At 40.6% G+C, this 20,525-nt stretch overlaps 2 protein-coding genes and 1 long non-coding RNA gene across 14 annotated transcripts in view; 1 reads left to right on the top strand and 2 right to left on the bottom strand.

Annotated features, from left to right (window-relative positions):
* PNISR (PNN interacting serine and arginine rich protein) overlaps positions 1 to 5,462 on the bottom strand; it is a 28,479-nt gene extending 23,017 nt beyond the window's left edge. The window contains exon 1 of one of the 2 annotated variants that reach the window (XM_080388018.1): positions 5,346 to 5,462. The gene's annotated coding sequence lies outside the window, so the exon portion shown is untranslated. The remainder of the gene's footprint in view (positions 1 to 5,345) is intronic. The other variant, XM_080388017.1, reaches the window with a different exon arrangement.
* A 215-nt stretch (positions 5,463 to 5,677) lies between these two features.
* On the top strand, positions 5,678 to 16,771 carry LOC308064100. 2 transcript variants are annotated; one of them, XR_013928200.1, is made up of 4 exons: positions 5,678 to 6,094; positions 6,693 to 10,209; positions 14,770 to 14,846; positions 16,608 to 16,771. It is a non-coding gene; the product is annotated as an uncharacterized lncRNA (long non-coding RNA). The 2 variants fall into 2 exon arrangements; XR_013928201.1 differs by lacking the exon at positions 16,608 to 16,771 and having other exon boundaries at positions 5,679 to 6,094; positions 14,770 to 14,998.
* The window catches only part of USP45 (ubiquitin specific peptidase 45), a 60,663-nt gene continuing 51,514 nt past the window's right edge, over positions 11,377 to 20,525 (bottom strand). For 8 of the 10 annotated variants that reach the window (XM_080388024.1, XM_080388026.1, XM_080388027.1 and 5 more), the window contains 6 exons: positions 19,317 to 19,457; positions 16,765 to 17,431; positions 15,005 to 15,102; positions 14,534 to 14,620; positions 13,916 to 14,069; positions 11,377 to 12,786 (listed from right to left, as the gene is read on the bottom strand). In XM_080388024.1, coding sequence (XP_080244150.1) covers positions 12,653 to 12,786; positions 13,916 to 14,069; positions 14,534 to 14,620; positions 15,005 to 15,102; positions 16,765 to 17,431; positions 19,317 to 19,457 — 1,281 coding nt within the window. In that variant the 3' untranslated portion in view covers positions 11,377 to 12,652. Of the gene's footprint in view, positions 12,787 to 13,915; positions 14,070 to 14,533; positions 14,621 to 15,004; positions 15,103 to 16,764; positions 19,458 to 20,525 lie in introns of those variants that run through there. The other 2 variants (XR_013928198.1, XM_080388020.1) reach the window with 2 other exon arrangements.

The raw sequence follows: 20,525 nt of genomic DNA, 5'->3' as shown, positions 1-20,525 counted from the left end.
GTCTGGTTTACTCAACCTTGTAGACAGGTAGACTAGACAGGTGATTCTGGAGCCTAGAGAACCAGAGCCAATAAACAAGTGCTTTCTGATGCAGAACAGAGGCTGATGCATCACCTTTCTGATGTTACTCATCATCCCTGAACAGCAGGTCCCTATGTTACATGAGATGGCCCAACAAGTTCTACTTGCAATCTGAGCTCTAATACACAGCTGCAGAAGTTCTTATGGCAACCAAAGATTTTGTTTTGCAGGCCTTCCAAACAGGCATTGCATTTTAGCAGAGAAGTATCCACTATCTAAATAAGCAAAGCTGAAATCACAGGACATCATGCATACTTTCAGAACCCCTACACAGCCAGTCTTTGGGCCCCAGTGTTTAAAGACAACACACTCTTTTCAATACTCCATTCATAGATCAGATATCTAGGTAAAAAAACAGATGTTCCATCTCTTCTAAGATAACCTGCCATTGCAGCCATGACTTCTTGACTATCTTTAGGTCTACAGAGCAGCTGGAGGGAAGGACTCCAAGAGGTAGGGAGTCCTCGTTTGTAATAAACTGCAAATACTGCTTTTGAAACAAACTAATATTAAGTAATCAGTGTCACTAGCCAGGCAATCTTTTGGCATGAGGTCAAGACAACACAAGCAGCAAAGGTACATCAGTCTCTGTTTGATGCTCTTTGTGGAATTCCTGGGCTGCAGGGAGTCATCCACGTCACACCTTGAAAAGGATCTCAAAAGCACCACATAATCTGTGGGCAGAGCTTCTCTGTCCCATATAGGTTTAGGCTATGGAGGTGGACCTAAAGGAAAATAGAGATGTTTCAGAAGCAGAGGTCCTTGAAAAGAACAGCCTGATCTCCTGATCTTTTGTGCAAGCACCTTGTTTTAATGTAAGGTTTTTTCCTTTCATTCAAGGTAGTTGATATTGACTCCATGAAGTTTTAGCACACTGACTTAAGGCTTACGGTGAATTCCTATGATGAATTTTGTGAAACCATTCAGTTGCAAATAGCATTAATCTAACCATACATTCACAACAACTGGAGCAAAAGCAGTTGTTAGAAAGACAGGAATCAGACCAATGCCACCAAGAGTTCAAGCTCAACAGTGTTGAGAGCCGTTTCCTCCCATGCCTTCCTCCCACTATGCTATTGCTTCATCAGGGTCATGGTAGCATAGACCTCACTGATGAGGCTGGAAGGACTGGGGGATAAAACCCCTAGGGATACAACCCCAACAGTTCACAGGTTTCTCCCAAGGAATTACACAACGCAGCTCACCCATGGTATTGCTGACATCTAACTGAGCTGGAGTCCAAAGTCAATAAAGGACACACTGTGTAAACTCCAAGAGTATCTATCTCAATGTACTCCAAACCGGAAGGAAATGTAAACTGAGTACTTCTTCCATGACTGCGTCACTGGAATAAGGAATACTTTACTGTAAGAATCTGTACACAACAGGTGTGACTGAAAGGAAAGATGCAAAGGAAAAATGGCCTTGCACACCCAAAGGACCTCTTCCACCAAGAAGAAAAATGTAATGCAGGAAGAGTACCACAAGAATCATCAGTTGGTGGTGTTAATGTAGGAGACCCAGGTAAGTCAGAACACCTCTGCAACTGGAAAGATTTGGGAGTATGGAAAAGCACTGCAACCTATGCACCCATGTAGGAACAAATGCTAGAAGTCACTACGTAAGTGCTGCAGACACACATTGACTCAGTTGGAACAAATGTATACCATTACTCAAACTAAAACATACCAGCTTTCACTTTATTGGAGAAAAAAAAAAAAATTAGGACTGTATTATACTCTGCCGCTGTTTAGAAAATGAAACATTTATGGGGTGAGCCAAGTTTGCAATAAATCAGTAAAAACAGTTAAACTAACTATCTTGACTGCTACTGTCTTTTACCCATCCCACTTTCAGTTGGCAAAACACTTCTTTCTATGCATCACTTGAGACATCACCCTAAGCTGGTACAGGTATTTAATGCCCAGATACCATGCATCTGTTCTCTTCCCAAGAACCAGAAGCTACACCAATGTGCCTCCTGGGATCTGTTAGCAAGATGTCCAGTCAAAAAATGTGCAAAATCCTTCCAGGCCATTTACTGTTGTATATTAGTAGAATGCTGGAAGTCAACTTTATTACTCCACTGCATTTTTTAACATCAGAATTATTCTTTCTCAGGCTTTCCAAACACGTAACCAAGATCCAAAAGACAGAACCAGAAAAAGAACTGAAGAAAACAGCTTGTATGATATCTGCAAAGTTTTCCAGAACCTGGTTAACGCTTCAGCATGCCGGACTAATATTTACAGTGTTACCAAAATGAAGCAGGCTGAACAAAGGCCAAATTAAAAAAAAAAAAAAAGGTACTATGAAAACTTCTTCAGTGAGTCATTCAGGCAGTGTAGCTTCCAAGGTTTGTTATTTTAAACTTAAATCTACATATCCACCAAGCTGAAGCCAACACTTTTAAAAGAACAAAAGGACCAGATATTGGCAACTCAGGTATCATTTGCTTTTTTTTTTTTTATATTACTAAGACATAAGGCCAAACACATACTTTGAGTATAATAAAGCACCAAACTGCTGCTAAAATATTTACTATACAGAAACATCATAGTAATTTTGGCAGTTTGAGTCAAAACTCTACTGGATTTGGGGGGATGGGGGGGGGGGGGGGGGGGGGGGGAGTCTGATCTGATTATTTTTTGCATGTAATCATTCCACTAGAAGACACAATGTGAAATTTTCAATTAGCCATGTAATGCAGCATTATTTTTTTTCTGAAGTGAACTGTCCATTTGCAACTTCCTCCTTGATGAACATGCTGTGCACAAAAAAGGAATCGTACCAATAACTAAATAAACAACTACTCCTTGCTGGTCATGAGCAGATACTACCCCCAATGATAAACAGTTATCATTTAAGGAAGAGATATCAGCTAGTGATGGAAGTAAAAACATTTAATAAAACCTACCCACAGTACTATTTCTTGTGAAAGGCAGACTTATGATCATCATTACTTCAGTCATGAGAAGGGAGACTGGACACTCCTGTCTCCATAATGTATTTCCATAATCCTGCACCTAACTGTAAACCAAACACGGTCAAGACTCCCCTCTACCACTACAGGTTACATGGTGAGTTGTCCACTAAAAAATTGCAGAATGCTAAATTTGTGGACTCTTAAGCCCTGTAATACCTCTGAGCCCCAAAGGGGATAAACCACTCTTTCAGAGCAGGAGTTTGCACGGCACATGTGACAAAAGACAACACAGGAAGTCTCTTAATGGCATAATAGCAGAGATGACACACAAGGGTCGCTGCTGCCTCAGACAAAAATCAGTGCCTGGTCTTCTCATTTGCCACTGATTTGTCGGTAATGTTAGTGACTTGTACCTGGACAAAGCTGAGGCTCCCAGTTCCCATTGTGTTCTACCATCAGGGGGGTAGCTGCAGCATCTGTCACCTCTCCAAGGCACCATCCCTCAGCAGAGCCTGACTTTAGAATTCAAAAGGGGCTTCTTACTCCAGCTGGATTTCAGATGGACTGGTGTGTTATTTGTAACCCTGTCTTTGTAAAAAAGATGCTTGAATATTGCCTGCTGGTAGACATGCTTTATGCTTTGAAGACTACCATTCCTCATCTTTAAAATGTGGCTTACCCCTGGCCTTAAATCCTTCAGAGCATCCCTTGCTCCCTGTATCCCACGCTTTTCAATATTGTTTGCATATAAGCATTTACAAGTATAACCCTAAGAGAAGAAATGATGGGCAATCAAGGTGGCTGAATACTCTGTATAGTAATTTGTTTCAGAAACTTGGCAAATTTCAGCTGGGATAGCACACAGAATCACAGAATGCTGAGGGTTGGAAGGGACCTTCCAACACCATCTAGTCCAGCCCCCCTGCCATAGGCAGGGTCATCTACCACTAGACCAAGTTGCTCAAAGGCCTATCCAACCTGGCCTTGAACACTTCAGGCATCCACAATTTCTTGGGGAAACCTACTGCGCTGTCCCACCACCCTTATCATAAAAAAATTTCTTCCTTATGTCCAAGTGTAAAACCTCTTTCAGTTTATAAACAGTTGCCCCTTGTCCTGTTCCTACAGGACCTGGTAACAAGCCTGCTTCGATTTTTCTAATAAGCCCCTTTTATACATTGAAAGGCTGCAATAAGGTCTCCCTGGGGCCTCCTCTTCTCCAGGCTGAATAATACCAACTCTCTCAGCCTGTCTTCACAAGGAGAGATGCTCCAGCCCACCGACCAATTTTGTGGCCGCATCCTTAAACGTAAAGCCTAGCACATCCCATCAAAGTTTAGTTCAACACTGAACTTTGTGGGATTGTCTACAAAAGTACCGAGAGTCTGTGTGGGTAAATGCTTAATGGAAAAAGGCTTGCAAACCCGTTGTCTGTTTAAGCATCCATTTAGAAACACCCTGTGTTTGCCAAGCTGCAGAACCAAGTTCAGGTATCTTACAAACGTTACTGCGTGTGATGATATTGTTAACTTCAGTTCATTGGAGCCCTCCAGTGGAACAAAGTCATGAGAATTGCCAGGAAATCCATGAAACAGCACAAACATTCCACAGAGACACTGTATCTGCAGAAGCCACAGTCAACTACGAAATCCTGGTGCACGTGTTGCTTCCTAACTAGGTTACTGGCTAAATAAGTAGACATTCTCCCCTGCGCGTTAAGAGGCGCTGCTTTCCTACAACGAGCAGCGCTCCTTCAGCAGTCCGGGGTCAGCTGCGCGCTCCCGCCGCCGGCGCGCTGCGTACGTGCGCTCCTCCCGGGCCTCGCCCGGCCACCCCGCAGAGCCAACAGCACCCGCGGCCGCTTCACCCCCGGCAGAGGCGGCGCCCGGCGACCCCGGGCCCCCCGCGCGGCCCCGGGGCATGCGCACTGGCAGGTAACGGGACCCAGCCCCGGCGGCCACCGGGGTCCCCCAGCGAGGCGGCGGCGCATGCGCGCTGGGCGGGACGGGGTCCCGAGGGCTCCCCGGCGCCGGCCGCCACTCGTCCCCCCGCGCCCCCGCCGCGCATGCGCAGTTGGGCACCCGGGCGGCGGGGGAGGGAGGGCGAAGAGCTCGAGTCGTCCCTTTTCGTCCAGGCCAGCGATTTCCGCTGGCTGCTGCGCGGCGCCGCCGGCTCCTCACGCCCGGCCAGGAGCTGCCGCCACGCCGCCCTCACAACGCCTCCCGGTTCGACTCGCCTCGGCTGGGGGAGGAGGAGGAGCGAAGGGGAAGACCGGGTCAGCTCGACGCCCGCCGGCCCCCCGGGAGCGCTGGCGAGCGCAGCCTGCCCCGCTACTTACACTCTCCCCCGCCTCCCGCCGCAGGCGCCGCCGCTGCTACCGCTCGGCGGCCTCTTTCTCCCCTCTTTCGCTCCCCGTCTTCACGAACAAGACAATATGGCGCCTACTGGCGCTCACCCGGAAGTTAAACGCGTCACAGTGCTGACCCTTGCCTTCAACACGCGAACGCCTCCCGCCACCATCTTTGCTGAGGGTACGCGGGCAGCAGGGCGGTGCCTCCCTTCCCCCCTTCCCTCGGCGGGAAGCGGCCGCCCGCGGGCAACGCCGCGTCGCCGCCATCTTTATTGCGGGCAGCCAGACAAGTTCCTGTTGCTCGCCGCTCTCCATGGCAGCCGTAGCGGGGGAGGCAGGCGGGGCCGCGCTGCTGCCAGCCTCCCTCTGCGCGGGGAGAGCGACCCCAGCCGGCAGCGCCGCCCTGCCAGCGGCCGCCGCTGAGGGGCGCTGGGGCGCCGCCCCGCAGCCTTGTGCCGCCGGCAGGGCCCTCCCCCCCCTGCTTCGCCCCACGCCCCCCTGCCGGCGCAGCGCACCGGGGGGCCCTTAGGGCGGCCGCGCCGCGGGGCTGGAGCGCAGCCGGGAGCGATGGGAAGCAGTTGGGATTCACTTTCCCCCTGCGAGCGTTACCGTGGGGGCAGCCGAGGGAGCTCACCAGCGCCGCGGGCGACCGCGAGTCAGAGGGCAGGAGCAGCGGCTGCGGCGCGGAGGCTGAAGTCCGCGGGAAGAAGTGTATAAAGCTGCTTCGTGAGGCGGATGTAAGTCTAGGCAATGATGCTGCCTTAAAATATGTAAGTAACTTACATGTTGCGTAGCGGCAGACTGTCGGTATCCCGTGTAAGCCAGGTCAGTGTATGCATATCTAGAGCGTTTGGGGAGCAGGACAATGCTTTAAGTAGTTTGTTCAGAATAGCCAAGTTAACTTTTACGTTGTCGTGAGGTATACCTTGAATTTATCATTATATTTTTTATGTGTGAAGATAAACCAAAGTCATCATTGGTAAATAGCTCTCGTACCGACACTGGGGTTGGGTCTGTGGGCACGGGCTTGGTGGTTTCGTGGCTTTTTGCGGAAGGGATTGTCATGAGGCTGTCATCGCTGCCCGCCCTGCCTTCAGCCTCACCTGACGGGAATGCCTAAAACATCCGTCATCTTCTTGATCACTGGATAAAGTAATATTAATACCCACATGGAGTAACAGAATAAATTAACTTCTATAAATCTATAGAAAATTGAAAGCTTCAAGAAACTTTACTTCACATAATGATTTCATTGTAAGATTTATTGGTGCCACTGAATGCTACTTATTACTGTTAACTGAAGTGTTCTAGACTTTTCCCTTTTTGTGTCACAAGGAATGACTGGACTGAGAATGCTTTCTGTGCGGAGAAGTGGTGTGGAACTTTTAAGTCTGTCCAGCAACAACCAACACACAGCTGGAACCTGGGATGCGCAAGCTTTAAGCTACTACCGAAACTGGGGATGTGAGTGGGACCCACTGATGGTCCTGGTCTTGTCAAAGAATTACAGAACTTGGTTCTTGTAAAGGGAGCAAACTGTTTTCTTAATCTATGACCTATGGCATATGTGTAAGGCAAGGGAAAACAAGTGCTGTAGCTCAAGTGTTCAAGGATATGGACTCATCTCTGGGTAGCTCTTCCAAGTGCAGTGAAGTGACAAAAGATTAAAGGAAAAAATACTCTCTTTTTAGTTGGGAAGAAAATGGAAGCTCTGTGAACTCAATTATACAACATACAGCTTGTATTTAAACAATATAGTTTTCCAAATGGTTGGATGTTTTATTTATACATTTGTCAAATAATATATAATGTAGATGAAAAGACAAAAATAACAGAAGAAAATAATGGAAGACAAATGGCAATGTTATTCTGAGAAACTTGTTAAAGCAACTAAGATAGATTGGAAAACTGATCAGACTCTTGTTTTTTAAATACAGTTTGTGTTTAAGGCCCTGTTTTCTTAGTAATATTTGGAATTAAAAGCTACAAATAAAGCGTACAATCTATCAGTACTGTAGTAAAAATCTAAAACTATTATTTAAATACCTGCAAGGTAGAGTTAGACTATTAGTTCAAAGATGAAAAAAGTAAATGAATGAAAACAAGATGAAACTTTAACATGCTTGATTTATTGCTCACTAATATTTTGGACTTGGCAACAGGTTTTTTGATTACTTGAATTGGCTTTTGTGTAAGCGCAAGCACATATGAACATATTTGGAATTATCCCCATGCATAAATAACAGTAGAATCAGAACTCAGCTTTGTGAAATGGCTAAACAGGGAATGGCAGCCATTGACATGGTGGTTTCATTAGAGTTCACTGTAATGAACCCCAGGTTACACAGCTTAAAATCAAAAATCTAACCTAGCAAAGCAACGAGGTATGCGTTAAGAAGTCATAAACCTACTCAAAATAAATGCTTTTCTTGTTTTCTTTTAGCACCTTTATATTTTGAACTAGAAATATACTGGAAGCTGCAATAGATGTAAGAAACGTTCTTGACACTTAAAAAATAGGTTCTTACTCTTAAAAAATAGGGAGGGTTACTTATATCAATGTAGACAGAAGTATTTATAACTTCATATAAATGTAATATATCCCAAGTAGTCTTGAAGTAGTTACAATGCATTGCAATTGTTTTATTATAACAAATAACTTAAGAATTTCTGTATATTGTTGTGTAATGGAAGTGTTTTGACGTGCAATTCTGTCTGAAAATATATAATCTAAGTTTACAAAAAAAATAGATTTTGAATTATTCTGAATAAACACTTTCCCACTGTTTCTGCAGTTTATATGCCAATGGGAGAGGTACAAACAGCTAAAACAGCTAGCAAAATCACATGCTAAGACACTGTAAATAGGTACAGAAGCCAAACTAAGCCATTCTAAAATAATTAGACTGAAACGGTTCTACAGAAAATTAGTGGCATCTCTTTTACGTAGATATATAAATCTTTTTACAGGTGCAAAAATGTGTACAGGGTACAGCAAAAATGTTTCCAGCTGATGAAAACTGAGGAATATCAAATTTTTGTTTAATCAGGGCTGCTATGAAGCCACTTTTTAATTAAAATTGGAATTGTTAATTTTGCTAACAGAAGAATTGTTGTAATCAAATTCTTTCTTTGTTTCCATTTTAATATATCTGAAATTTTCTCCTCAAGAAATTGTTACTTTCCAAAGCTTAGTTTGTTACTAATATGTTCAGATAAGATTTTCATAATGGGTTGAGAACGTAGATGTGTTAATTTCAGATCCTTTTATTATTCAATTTGTGTTAGCATAAAAAAGAAGTTCAAAGAGAAGCAAACAACGAAGTTAAGACATTCCAGCCTTTTAATGAATTTATAAGCCACTGTCACCTGGTACCACTTGAAATCCATAAGCAAGAGCACTTAACTGATACACACAGAGGGTGCAGATGGGAATAGAGGAAGGCTTGGCAGACTGCATGGATTTCATTTTCTAAACAAAGATGATTACAGCACGTACGTTTTGGGCAGGGAAGGTTAAGGTAGGTTTGTTTGTTCTCCCTTCACCACTGCATAGCTGTAGTCCTCTTAGGAGAACAGACTTGCACAAACATGATGTCTGTACATGTATTGGTGTAGATAGTATAATAAACCTTTTCCCCATCACTTCTTGAAGTATTTAGTGTAACTTGTATATAAATCCAGATAACAAAGTTCTTTTTGAGGAGAAGGACTACAATCCAGACTAATTCCTTAGCTGATACAGCTGTCTCTGTTAGTGCCTCTGCTCTGTGGAAACTTTTGCATGTGGACAACTGGAACCCCCTGCAAATCAAGTACTTCTCATAAATGAGGTTTACTTACTGGGGAGTGAGGAACTATTTGCTTTGCTTTCTCATTGTTTTAAAGGCACTGTCTTGTGATGGGTCAGCAGGTTGCTGCTCAGGAGTCACAGCTTTTCTCAGATACCTGTATTGTAGTCTGTGTGGAGAAGCAAGACTAGTTACAGCACCTCTTCCAGTAGAAGTTTTGTTAGTTGATGGAACACAAGCAATGGGACTGGGAAACATTATGTCATGCTTAAGGATCAATGAAAGAACAGACATTGACACAGAGGCTTGTGGAGACCCTGGAAACATAAAGAATAGATGAGGCTGATGAAACCAGTGGTGTCCTTGTAAGAAGAAGAGAAGGGTGGGGTGAAAATAAAGCCATTTCTAAGCTATTGCACGTGAAGAAACAGGCTACTGCACTTTCTTGGGGTGGGACCACAATGGTGTGGGGTAGCTCTATGAAGAGCAGATGTTGTAGGTCTAAGAAGATTTTTGGTTGGTAACAGAAGATATTTTAAGGACAGTCTTAACTTCAGAGCCCTACAGTTAAATTCTGAAAACATACAGCTTTTCAGTAGTTTACACACATCTGGCAGTTGCAGGAAACTGCAAGTTCCTTATGTTTGCAAATAGCCTCTAGAATCATGCTTAACATTTTAGCAAATACAGGATGTACACCCCTGTTTTCCTGGAACACTGACCATCTCTTGCAGTTCCTGATAAGCTACTATAACGTCTGAAGTGTGCATATTTACATACAACCACTTGCTTTGGAGCCAAATTTTGCCCCACCCACAGCCCCCACGCCTTAAAGGACACACTGAGCATGACTTGCATCTAAAATTGTGACATCGCATTAGTCATCATTTCTTCATTCTAAAGCTTTAATTTCACTCGTTGCCCTCACTTTTAGAGAGTTTCCCCTCTACAACATTTTCATATCTATTCCTGACTCTGAACTTACTGGAGTTGCTGCTAACACTGCTTTTTATTTCAACTCAGGAAGCCTCATTGAGGAGCAACAGTGATGGCTATCTCAGGTAAAGGTGTTGGCTTTTTTTCACACCATTTTCTCTCCATGTTCTATAATATACTTTAATAGCAAGGAAATGTTCCCTGGCTGCTAATGAGGAAATGATCCTGCCAGCATCTTTCATGGCATCCTAGTCAGAATGTCCACTTGGGAAGACTGCAGTGGTACAACCTGTATTTGAATTCCAGTTAAAGCTAAGAGAAGACCCCTTCAAGAGTTTCCTGAAAACAGCACTAAAAATAAGAACAAGTTAAGACCCTTGTTCTGTTCTCTCCTAGTCTTGCACTCTAGGGAGGTAGTTCTAGGCTAAAAAGTAGAAGATTAATGAAGGTATTTTAAGTTCAAGTTTCACAGAAGTCAGCAAAACTAGGAACTTCAGACCTCATGTAGTCTGTCTGCTTTAAGGTGGATGAAACAGACGCCATCTGTGGTCTCCTAGCAGAAGTGTGTCACAGAAGTGGAACTTGGTTGGTATTTGCTGTGACTCTTGCACAGAATTAATTTTGAGTTTTGATCAGATATATACAAAGAGGGGGGAGGTGTGTGTAGGGAGATGAAAGGTATGTGAAGATAAGGAGGTAAAGAAAATTAACATATTTTAACCAATTCTAGTCTAAACATGATTATTTTATTTTATTTCTTTCTTAGTGTAGACTCAGATTAAGATGTGTTTGCTTGGCTAAAGTTGACTGCTTGGTTTCTCTGAGTTTTACTACTTTTGGGTACACTGAGACAATTTCAGTCTGTGGAGTGAAAAAATGATTGTTTGGCAAAATGCAAAGCATAATTTTGACCAAATAGGAGTTTTCCTTTGGAAAATAAAATTCAGTGTGACCAGAGGCTCACTGTGTTGTGACAGTCAGTTGTATGGCCTAACAATTCTTAGTGCTTGCACAAGTACGTACAACTAATGTGGCTATGAAATATACCTCAGCAGTTGGAGCAAATGCAACTGTGGCAGGTTTTGCTACTTTTTATGCAAAAGAGTGAATGCAGGTGGGATGCAGCTCTGAAACAGAACTAGAAAATAGGAAAGTTGTGCAAGTAGGTGTGAAGAAACATAGTAGAGATAGGGACAGCATGTTTTTTCGCCAAAAAAACATTTCCATAAATGAAAATGGTAAGCAGAAATAAACACAGCTTTCCTCTACCAAAGACCAAGTTGGACAGGATGGAACATTACAGAAGTAATTTTTATTTAAGTAACTGCTTATTAAATAAATGAATTGCCATATAGCGTCAAAGTAGTAATCAGATTTTGACCTTAAAATGTATCTATTACTCTCTGGGATGGAAATGAGAATTTACCAAAAGAATTAACAACTCAACACAGGGCAGTCAAACAGGATACAGAGACAAGTTCTGCCAGCAGGACACCTGCTGTCCTCCGCTGATGACAAAGGGATGTCCAGACACATATCAGAGGGCAAACGTCATCATTTACTGTCCAACTCACACACACAGTGCAAAAATAATTTATAGTTTATTACTCCTGTGAGAAAAGTATACAGGACAGATAAACAAATTCATATTCAGAACCAAAAGTAACAGTTACCTAGTTACACTTAAACCTCATACATATTCATACACAAGCTCATATGCTGTACATTGTCATAATTACGAGGTTGAAAATTTACTAAATACAGAAGCATTTGCAATTTTCTTTCCTAGTAGGTAAAATGACAATATATATTGATGGATTTATGGTGTGCGTATATACACACACACATGTATATACATATGCACATGAATATATTCATAGGAAACAAGGAGTACATTGCTGTACCAGTGCCAGTTAGAGACAGCTGAAAGGGTACTGGGTTATCTCAGGGTTCACTGTCACTTTGTAGAAGCCACATTTTCCCAATCTATTCCCAGCTCTATCAGGAAAGTGCACTGCAGCATTACACAGAGACAGCTGTTACTCCATTCTGGAAGCACTGTGCTTTCCAATTACTACATGTCGAAGTGACATGATTTGACAGGTTCTTGTTTGCAGAAATCTTAACAGCTGACATTCAACCCAGCAATGGGAAGGATCTGGGCTAGATCACAAAAAGTTGAAATACTTTCTATTGTTACTGTACACCAGCAAATCCAGGCACTTAACGCTACCAGTATTTTTATTCTCAACTATTTTAGAACTATGGGTGAAAGCTTATCTTTATTAAAATCAAAACCTTTCCATAGGCCTCAGTAGGACAGGTCATCATCTTACATTCTAACGGTACTGCATTTTAATGAATCCAGGAATTTTAAATGTTTGGCAAAGTGCGTACTTTAAGAGAGCCATTCAGATATTTTTAACAGCTTGACTGAACTTCAGAGTCAACATATGATGAATTCTCTGCAAGATAAAGGCACAATATTTACAGGTACTCTTACCACTGCAGCTTTAAGTAAAATAAACTAAATAACCACTACCATCTTTTAAATTAAACTGTTGAGAATTATAGTAATACTCTTTCATAAAAAAGTAGATACGCTTGTGCATTTAGTACTCTTGATTCTGGAACCATCTGAACATGAGCATCACTAACATACACCCACTGTCCTCCTGATGCTCCCATGGCTTCTTTTAAACCTGAAATGCAAAAGCAAAACAAGTTGTTTCTCATCTTTCACATAATCATCAAACAAATACAGTGGATATTTAAAAAAGCAAGAGAAGCTTCTAACCCACAGGAATAACTTATGACTTAGGTGCAATCCAGTATTTGTAGTTTGAAATTTACATGTCAAAGAGTACTGTAAGAGAACCTGGTGGAAGACAACACTTACAAATGTACACCGCCATTGTGTTCTTCATATTTTTTTAAAAAGCTTAAGACATTTCAAGTACAGCTTGCTGAGTTCTAACAGTAAGTTATACTAGCACACAATTTGAAAAAAGTCGTATGTCAAAAGATGACCAGTGTGAAATTAACACAAAAAGAAATCACTGCAAGGGAAGCGTAAGACTGAGGGGTACTCCCATTTCAAAGATGATAGAAGAAATTGTCCTGGGAAGTAAGTTTCAAATGCAAAGTGATGTTACACAGGATAGAGCTTGGTTCTCCCTCCATAAAGGGAAACAGTAAATATGTTTACCTTACTTTGACATCTCAACATTCTTGCCTCTACAAATCATTCACTATTTCATTCTGCATATCCAAAACATATTAATAAGAACTAATGTGCTGTTCTTAAAATGCCAACAGAAACCCTACCACAAACCTCACACCCTCCATGAAAAATTTTATTGCTGTTCACATTAAACCAGAATATTCCAGATACCTTTTTTAAATTAAAAATTTTCCAGTCCTAAAATACATAAAATGCTCAACTATATAGAAGATTTAAAACGTCATGGATTCAGCTCTTTTACTAGAACATTTTCAAATATTAAATATGCCAAATAATTACATTTTACTGGGCACAACTACTCATATCTGGGCATACTATTTTGACTAGGACTAATTTTCCATCAATTCTCTGTTTAATAACTGAACCAAAATTTCATTATTCATTCAGGTCTTTGTGGGGTTAATACAGAAGTAGGTAATTTACTGGGTGTAACAGAAAAAAAAAAAAAGTATTTATTTATGGAGCCCTAAAAATAACTAATATGAGCTAAAACAATTATTTGCTATAAATCCTCTTAAGGGTAAGGAGCTGTAGCCAGGGGTTACTTTTGGTTTTACTCAGAGAAAGGAGGCTTTGTTTGTACATACCCAGAACATTTTTAGTAGTAGAAATATGCTCTAATAATTTCTTGGAGGGTGTCCTGACTTTCACATACGCCGCATAATGACCACCTCTCATTGACCCACTGTGCTCCACTATTCCATAAAGACTATACAGCACTCTTGCACCATCCGTAACATTCTGCATTCCCAGAAACACAGAAAACAAAGGTCAATTATTTTATCAATTGTACATATATCTTAACCACATATCAACAGTTTTACTTTAACAGAAGCAAACAGACATCTACAGCATTTCCAATGGTGAAATACATCTATTAAAAATACTTAATAGTCTTATTAATAGAATTTAGTTACCATGGAAGCAGCAATACTTGTCCTTAATGCTGTTAGATACGCTAACACCATCAGGGCACTGATTAGCTTAATGTTTACTAGTTGACATCCATGATATTCTTTGTATGAATGGAATTTCAATTAGTTAACATTCTGATCTCAGGATACTATTTGAAAAAATCACTCTGTAATTTCTCTAGGAGAGGAAGTAATAATAAACATCAGCATCATCTTCATCAATCCAGTGTAACTTCAGCTCAGGACAACTGCTGTTGAAGTATTATTAAAAATAAGATTTGAAGTGGCTACCTTGCAAGATGCAGCACAAAATGGTGCTAAGTCTAGTATCAGCGGGAAATCCACATGCCTATTCACTTTCCGTAGACTCAAACCAGCCTTCAAAAGAAAAGACAAGACTGTAAAATAAATACTTTTACTAGGAAGCTTTTTAAAGCTAAGGTGCATTACTATACTACTAAAATAAATGAAAACAAAGAATAAGATTGTAACAGATTTAAACATTCTTTGTTATGTTTTCAATACAGTGCCTGCTACACATAAGCATGATGGAGACTTAAGAGGTTTCCCTGGATACATCAGAATGGCTAAATGCACTCTGAAGGTATTAGTCAAAAAAACATAGGCACGTTTCAAATAGTGGTTCTACCAGTTCTCCAATATAAAAAGCAAATATCAGTATGCACAATGACACTTAAAGAACTGCCTGTCCACCAGTGGGGCAGAGGAATTTACAAGAGGGTTTTGGTTTTGGCCTTTTACCTGGTGGAATCTTTTCAGGTGGAGAATAAGAATAGCAGGAACCGAAGAAATCAGCAGCTGTTTCCGAGCATTTGTGTAGACACCTTCCATCTTCTTTTCTGTATTTATATTAAAAAAATTTGTAAAGTGAAGGCACTCACACAGAATTTAAGTATTTTTTAAACATCTGACAGAATACATCTATATTGCAATTATTTTTTACATGTTATATAATACGCTAGGGAAACTTTGTGGAGTAACAGAAAAATATTTTCTCATTTTTCTAGTTTTTAATAAACATAATCTGCCAAATCTGAGCGTTATTTTAGCCCATCCTTTGCAACTCAGATCAAAAGTTGGAAGCACAGACGCTATCTAGGTCAGCTTGCACACTGACATACCTACATTTTCTGTCATTATAGCACCCAACTTTCCTGTTAAAACCATTTCACCTGAAATAAATGATCACTGGAACAAAAAAATGGAAAGCACAGGTCTAACTGTGCTAATGTCCTAACCATTAAGACAGAGATTAATCTACTATTCTTCAGTTCTTTCTGAATGACTACATACTTTGTGCTTATGTAAGACAAAGGTCTGAGGAGGCGTGTCTGCTTCAGGATGCCTCATAACCTGCTGGCTTGAGCACGCAGGATTGGGACACGGTGCACTGGGAATTGAAGACAGGGCTCTTACCAAAAGTAGCTCAGTGATTAGCTATACGGTAAAAGGGAATGTGCCACCAGCATTTTTTTCACTGAAAAAAATCTAACTCATTTACTGGTTTTACATATCTGCAAAGGAAAGTATTTCATTTGAGGTAGAATGGAGTACTTAATGTAAAAGTAGGTGACTTCAACCTTTTGTTTCAGAAGGAAAAAATAATGATTAGTTGTAAACTCATTTTCCTTTTCCATTTTTTACGTGCCCATGGAACCAAAATATTACTGTCAGGCCAATAATGATAAATGAATGATTACAAAATACTATGTTTAAATTAATTTTCCTGAATTTACTTATGCTTAACTTGTATCTCTCCAGATATCTATAAATGCACAGCAAATGGGCATTTTTTTGTTACTGTAAGACGTCCCTTTATATTTTATTTACAAATAATCAAAGGAGCTTAACTTTTTCATCCTTCTGAATTGCTATACATCAAAAAAATCCTCTAGTCCTTTTTAAAAGTTTATATTTCGTTATATTTAAATTGTTTTTCTTACTCAGTGAACCCTAATGGTCTGCTTGGGATATACAAACATTGAGAAAAAATATTGTCACAAGAAGGTAGTTCGCTCTCTTGTATCCGTTCTCACAAATCTTTGTGAGGTGCCCTGTCCCTACCATCCCCCCTCATTACAAGTGTCTTTTTTTGCCCCTCTCACATACTTCATTATGTTGCTTCCCTGAGAATGTAAGTTACTAGAGCTGAGTATTACACCATTTATTTCAAAGCTTCTAGGATTGCAAAAACAGGAACAGCAGCAAAGATTAATATTGAACGATGCACCTATTCAGTTTATGGTCATCTTTAAGTTATCTTGGAAAAAAATAAAAGATGCAATTCTAAGTTACATCTAACGATGATGTTGTAATACAAAATTCAGTCTTGCTGCCTTTGCAGGATGAAGTTTTAAATTGTCAGAAGCAAGTTCTGCTTGGGGAGACATTTTCTATTTAGCCACAAGGGGAAAGCCCATACTGGCGCCGTGGAAGAACAGCATGTGCACAAGTTTGGGGAGGCAATTTTATAAAGTTCAGACAAGATAAAAGCACTTCACCTGTGGAGTTGGTTTTCTTCTGATACTTCTGTTTCCTTTCTGTGCAGCTCTCACATAAAAGCTTGTTGTTCCCCATTAGGAGCTCTACAGAGGTGAACTGGTAAAGGCAGGACTGAACAGAACATTCCTTGGAGCTGGTTATGTAGCTTTGGGAAAGTGTCTGGAAAGCATTTTGAGGGTTTTGGGATAGTGGGCATTTGTCTACTGAGAACATGGAGTTATTTGATAAACCTAATGCTGGATCTCCACAGCTCGATTTTTTATCTTCATTTATAGCATCACAGAAGCAGAGTTTGGATATGGAAGTGGAAATCATCTCTTCACTGTCACTTGGTTTGTTGTGTGGCATGTTAACGTTTATGTGGTTGACATGCAAACCAGACATGTTGCTGGACGGGCTGAAAGCTGTTTGTTTAGGAGCACTTTCACTTTCTGAGGCTTCACTGTCTGCATCAAAGCTGCATTCAGAGCGGCTGGCTTCCTTCTCGCTGCCGTCTGTCTGACTTCCATTTACAGCAGAATCAGCAGTTGTGTCTTTGGAGTACAGGTTGCCAGAGCTACCTTCCAGCTCAAGCTTTTTGGTTTTTTCCTGCATGATAACAGGACGTCTTTCTTCTTCATTCGAGGAACCTTTTCTGGCAAGCCGTCTCTCCTGATTCAATTGATTCTGTGAATTATGGCATTATTTCAGTAATTTAGGGGGGAAACAAACAGATCTGTGATCTAACATAGCTTTTGAAACATGAAAAAATCAGAAAGCAAATTAAACCCATTGTTTTATATTCTCCTGCTCTCACATGTTCAAATTAGTTGATTTCCTTTAGATCTTTTTAAGTCAATTTAGGATTAGAAACCTATACCCCAGTCAGCTAAGAGCATTACACTTAGTGTGAGATCAATACCTCCCACAACTAATTACATTCACTTCATGACAGCTGTGGATGGCACGTTTGAAGTGGCATTTCACTTAATCTAACTTAAGCTTCTGAAAGGTCCTCAAGTTTAAGCAAGTCCCCTAGCCTCCCATCACAGGCCTTAGCTGATGAGCAGCTCCAGAAGAATATTCAACTCACCTTGTAGGCACTTGTCTTAAAATTAAATAAAGCATCCCTAGTAGTATGTTTGCTAATTTGTATATTATCTGAAGTTGATTTTTTTTTCATTTTATCAAGATTGCAAGAAAAAAAACCTGCTGCCACAGAATACTACTACTATAGCTTAAAAGAAAAAAAAACAAACCAAACCAAATGAAACAAAGCTGTGATAATTTTAGATGATTTTATAAATGTTCATGATTCTTTTCTTTCATTTGGCTGCTTTCCAAAAGAAATTAGCAACTTTCCTTCCCCTTTGCTTTTTTCCTTTATCTGAGCTGGATCAAAATTCCACTGATGCCAGTGGGAATCCTTCCTTCCACCTCAACAGTTTGAGTTTTAGGCCTTTTCTTCTGTAACAATCACCGTCTGTACCTTCTTCTTTCCATCCTTCCCTTTGTTTCTACCACAAGTCCTTTTTCTACTTCTGTCTCTTCTCCTATCAGTCTTTTTACATGGTTATTCTGTTGTATTTTTTCTTCGCATGTATTTAGTGTGTTAGGACCTGATTCAGGAGAGGTTTTATGGCCCCCAGCAGGATAGAGACCCTTTCAGTAGGTCTTTGTCAGATACCAGGTACAAGAATCTAAAATTGCCATGACCTCATAACCTGATAGTCCAGGCACGTTCCTAAAATAAGGCTCATAATTCCGAGCATCAGGAGCCCTGCACTTGTATCTTCCACTTCCTGGTATTAATAAAGTATCTTTAAACAAACAAAGGGACACACAGCATGAGTTAAGCTCATATCAGTGCTTTCACAGAACAAACTACAGAAACTAATTTCCACAGGTTGCTTCCATAATGGGGAACCTAGCCGAGGGGCATACCTTTCTGCACACCTGATACGTGCCTAAGCAGCAGTGAGGGTGTAACTTCAGACATGGTCTTGGGTTTAGTATTTCCTACTGACTACCTTTACATAGCTTCTCATTTGGTAGAGAGGGTTTCTGGACTGTTTTTGTTTTGGATCCCACTCCAGGTCATGGGTACCAAAATTCTAGGCACTACAAAAACTGCCTAATTTTCCGACACTGAACTTTGTTGAGCATATCCCTTAAATATATACCATAGGCTTAATTAATGAGGAATTCTCAAGCACACACTCGGTTTTAAACTTTAAGCAAGAACTTAAGTCCAAATTAAGTCCATGTGAAAGAGGGAAAATATTCCTGAATCCTTTCTTAAACAGGATTCCTAAACATGAACTGAAACTAACTTGCAGATTGTTTTTTTTCCTTACAAATGAAACCCAGTAACTAAAACTAAATGGTTCCCAATGACTGTCATTTCTCACACTTCTAATAATGACCTAAATATTTTAAAACAAGTCTCTGTCAGCTCTATGTACACAAAAAAAATTCCCATTGATAGGTGTCAAAATTCCCAGACCTGTAACCCTATAAACTTCAGAATAAACTCAAGGTGATTGGTTAGTGCAAGTATTCAAGTTCTTACCTTATCTTTTGTTAAAGCGTGTTTCTTGACAATTTTGGGTTGATTATTCAGTGTAGTGATAGAACAGTTATACTGACCAAGATCTGCCTCTTGTACAGTTTTACCTTTACCTGTTCTTCCCAAAGGCACAGGTTTTGCAACCTAAGAAATTAGACAGGAAATTAGGAAAGGAAATATGCCAATTCTGTATTGCTTTGCAGCCTACAGAAAAGATGAATGTAGGTGGATTTTTTTCCTTTAGAAAACAGTAACTTAGATAAATCAAATTAACTGGTCCCTGATTTGTGGTATAAGACTACCTTCTAATTTTATTTATCATAAACTCACTGTCAACACCTTTCAAGGATCAACTGAGAGCTAAAAGAAATAGGAATGATACAAAATTCCTGTACAGAGCATATACCAAATAATCTATTCTAGTATTGTATAAACACATGCATTTATCAAAGGGGATATAGCTCCCCATGAGTCAGTCTCTGGTGCAGCCTACCACCTTATGATGTGGTGAAGGAGCTGCTGCACATCCCCCATCATGTTAATGGCAGCAGCATATCTAGACTCTAAAGGAAAGAGACAACCAATGCACGTCCTCGAGTAAGTGCAGCGATTGCTAGAAGCCAGCAGACCTCTCTCTGACAGAACCCATGAAGTTCCCATGTTACACATGTCTGCCAAGAAGCAAGCACAGGGGCCCAGGTACTCAAAATACTCTTAAAAGCCCCACAGACATCTGCACTCAATGCAACAACAAAGATGAAGAATTAATTATGAGCAAAAACTGGTGTTTAGAGAAGAGTACATTTTATACAGGATTACGTATTTCAATGAATACTCTTCCCTAAATATACAGGAACAGATGCAGGATGGGGGAAGAACCACTCCCAACCCACCCCCATTACTCTCAAATGAAAACCCCAAGTCCCACAAAACCCAGAGCATATGCCTTCAAAGGAGCACAGTTCCTCAGCGGCTAATGGAGGCACTCTGTGAAATGCTGAAAATGCCAGAAAAAATATATATTAAAAGTCTTATCAGTTTTTAACACTGTCTTATCCCATAGGTCACTTCAGCCCAAGGGACTCAGGTTCTCCAGATTCAAACCAATAAGCTAGAATGTCATTTTCTTGACCTTCAAAAAAGTTTATAATCAATCTATTCATCTAAGTATATACTAAACCTACTACTAAATTAAGCTCATCTCAGACTGAC

This window comes from Falco punctatus (assembly GCF_963210335.1).
Source record: "Falco punctatus genome assembly, chromosome: 5".
In the NCBI taxonomy this organism is placed as follows: Eukaryota; Metazoa; Chordata; class Aves; order Falconiformes; family Falconidae; genus Falco; species Falco punctatus.
The sequence above is the reverse complement of the archived record's forward strand: the minus strand, read 5'-3'. Positions and strand labels throughout refer to the sequence as shown.